The sequence below is a fragment of the Akebia trifoliata genome, chromosome 4 (assembly GCF_017979445.1).
Source record: "Akebia trifoliata isolate Shusen 1 chromosome 4, ASM1797944v1, whole genome shotgun sequence".
NCBI lineage: Eukaryota > Viridiplantae > Streptophyta > Magnoliopsida > Ranunculales > Lardizabalaceae > Akebia > Akebia trifoliata.
The window spans coordinates 12,385,307-12,387,487 of record NC_141378.1 but is presented as its reverse complement, the minus strand read 5'-3'; the positions used below and the strand labels follow the sequence as shown (position 1 = coordinate 12,387,487).

Sequence of the window (2,181 nt, the reverse complement as noted above, 5' to 3'; positions counted from 1 at the left end):
TTTAATGTTTCATCCAAGACATTCTGGTTTCGTCCAAGATCAGAGCAAACCATTGTCTCGAAATGTTATGGTTGAGAACATTGCCTCGAGATGAGATTTTAAAAAGTAGAGTTTGGTGGTGTTCCAATTTTTATTTTACCTGCAATAATATTAGATAGTAAGGTAGAAATTTTAAAGAGAACTAAAAGTAAGATTATGCTTCGGATTGCAAGTACAAGATGCATAAATTGTACAAATTCTTAGCATTCCATTAGTCTGTATCAAGGACAAGTGCATCCCAATATCTAATTAGCTTCTTTGGATTTATGGATGAACAAATGCAAGATCATACAAAAGATGTGATATAGAAAGAGAAATCCCCAAATAGGAAGTAATTAATGAACATATGGATGGATCAGAGTCGGAGATTCAAATCGATCGTAAGTGGCTCCGTTGGTTGGTTGGCTAGTTGAGTGTCTACATGAAAGCTTCCTGGCCACATCATATCAATTGCTTCGTCAAGCATGAAAGGCGTCCATTCCATCCCAAACTGTGCCACCATTCCCGTTACATCTCTGCTTGGTTTGTGAACAAGTGAGTGGGCCTGGACGCCTAGTGATCGAGCAATTGGAGCATTTTGAGGTATACCCGTAAGGGTCATCATCCTTTGAGACTGGTACCTTCTCACTGCTCCTCTCTCCCTCTTATGAGCATTTTGATGACCCCCCAATGCTTGTGAACTATAAAACTTTCTCATGCAAAAATTGCAAGAGAAGACCTTGTTCGAAGTGGGTTTCGAAGGGGACTCGAAATCATCCCTAACTCTCATCGTCTCATTCCTACCTAAGCTCAAATTCAACCACTCCCCATTGTTATCACGACGGTTGTTAGCCAACGTTTCGGTTGCTTCTTCTTCTCTTTGAAAGATCGTCATCACCACCACCACTAGTCAATATTGCACAAGAGTGTGAAAGTAAAACTAAAGGAATAGAGGCTTTGAGGATGATGGGTGTTGTACTTGAAAAGGGGTAGAACAAAGGGAAGAAGTGGGGGCAATAAATGGAGGGGGAGAGGTATCTAAAGGAAAAGGTGGTGTCAGTGGATGTTTTTCTTTTTAAATTTTTTTTTATTATCTCATCTTATCAAGTTCAGTGATGCTTGGTGTTCTAGGAACAATGCTTATGTCATTTTTACTGTTGCCCATGCCAAGCTAAAGATTCCTTACTTCTCATCTTTCTTTCCCCCACCTTTTTTTTTTCTCTTCAAATCTATCAACTTTTTATGGTTCTTTTTAGATTAACTAACCGTACAAAGGTTGACAATCTAAGAACAATTCCATCAACAATCAAATCATAATCTTGTATTTATATCAGATTCCATCCATTAATGTCATTCCTTTCACATGAGCTTTTGCTGCTAAACACTGTACTCTTAACTTGATTAGGAATATTGACCGACTTACAAACTCCAAAGTGATTGGTGTTGTCTTCACCCTACAATGTACATCTGACCCAAATCTGCATCAATCCTCACTGTTCAACAGGGCATAAAATGGGTTGGATTTTATCCAAAATTGGAGTGATCCGAAATCCAAATTTAGGGGGTTTGGACCCTTATAGTAGACCCGAATCATAAATGGGTAGAATATGGTTTGATTTCCCTTGATCCAAACTGGATTCAGGTTTAATACGGGTCCTCTATATCTGCCTAGATCCAAATGATATGTTGCTTTTAAAAACATTTTTTTAGTTTTTCCAAAATATCCTTTTCTACTACTTTCATACAATATTAATTCTTATAGAATAAAATGATTATAATGATAAAATAAAATAATATAGTAATTAGCAAAGAGCTAAAGAAAAAGAAGTGTTAAACAGTTCTGAGTTATCTGATCTGACCCGAATCAATTAATTTGGTTCCGGTCAGATCCAATTTAAATGAAAACGAAATGATTCGGATATGGTTTGTGTAGTTGAATCCAAATCGGGTACGGATTCAGACCCAGATAAAAAGTCCGGATTTGAATATGGATATACTTGGATCCAATATCCTTTAACCCCTACAATGTTCAATTGTTTTCATATATGGTAGCAATCTTATTGATGTTAGTAATCTTAACCATTTGACAGATAAAACAGCTATGACTCATTCAAGAGGTGAACAGTAATGTATTGGTGGCTCATGTTTTCAATATTGTCTTAA

General features: G+C 36.7%; 1 protein-coding gene across 1 annotated transcript; it reads right to left on the bottom strand.

The window, feature by feature from the left end:
- Positions 1-394: 394 nt before the first annotated feature.
- Positions 395-913, bottom strand: LOC147403841 (zinc finger protein 7-like). The gene has a single exon (XM_086437582.1). The coding sequence runs from the start codon at positions 911-913 to the stop codon at positions 395-397; it is 519 nt and encodes a 172-aa protein (XP_086293708.1).
- Between the last annotated feature and the right edge of the window lie 1,268 nt (positions 914-2,181).

Coding starts and splice junctions, on each gene's coding strand:
- LOC147403841 (XM_086437582.1), bottom strand. CDS start 913: ATGACGATCTTTCAAAGAGAAGAAGAAGCAACCGAAACGTTGGCTAAC.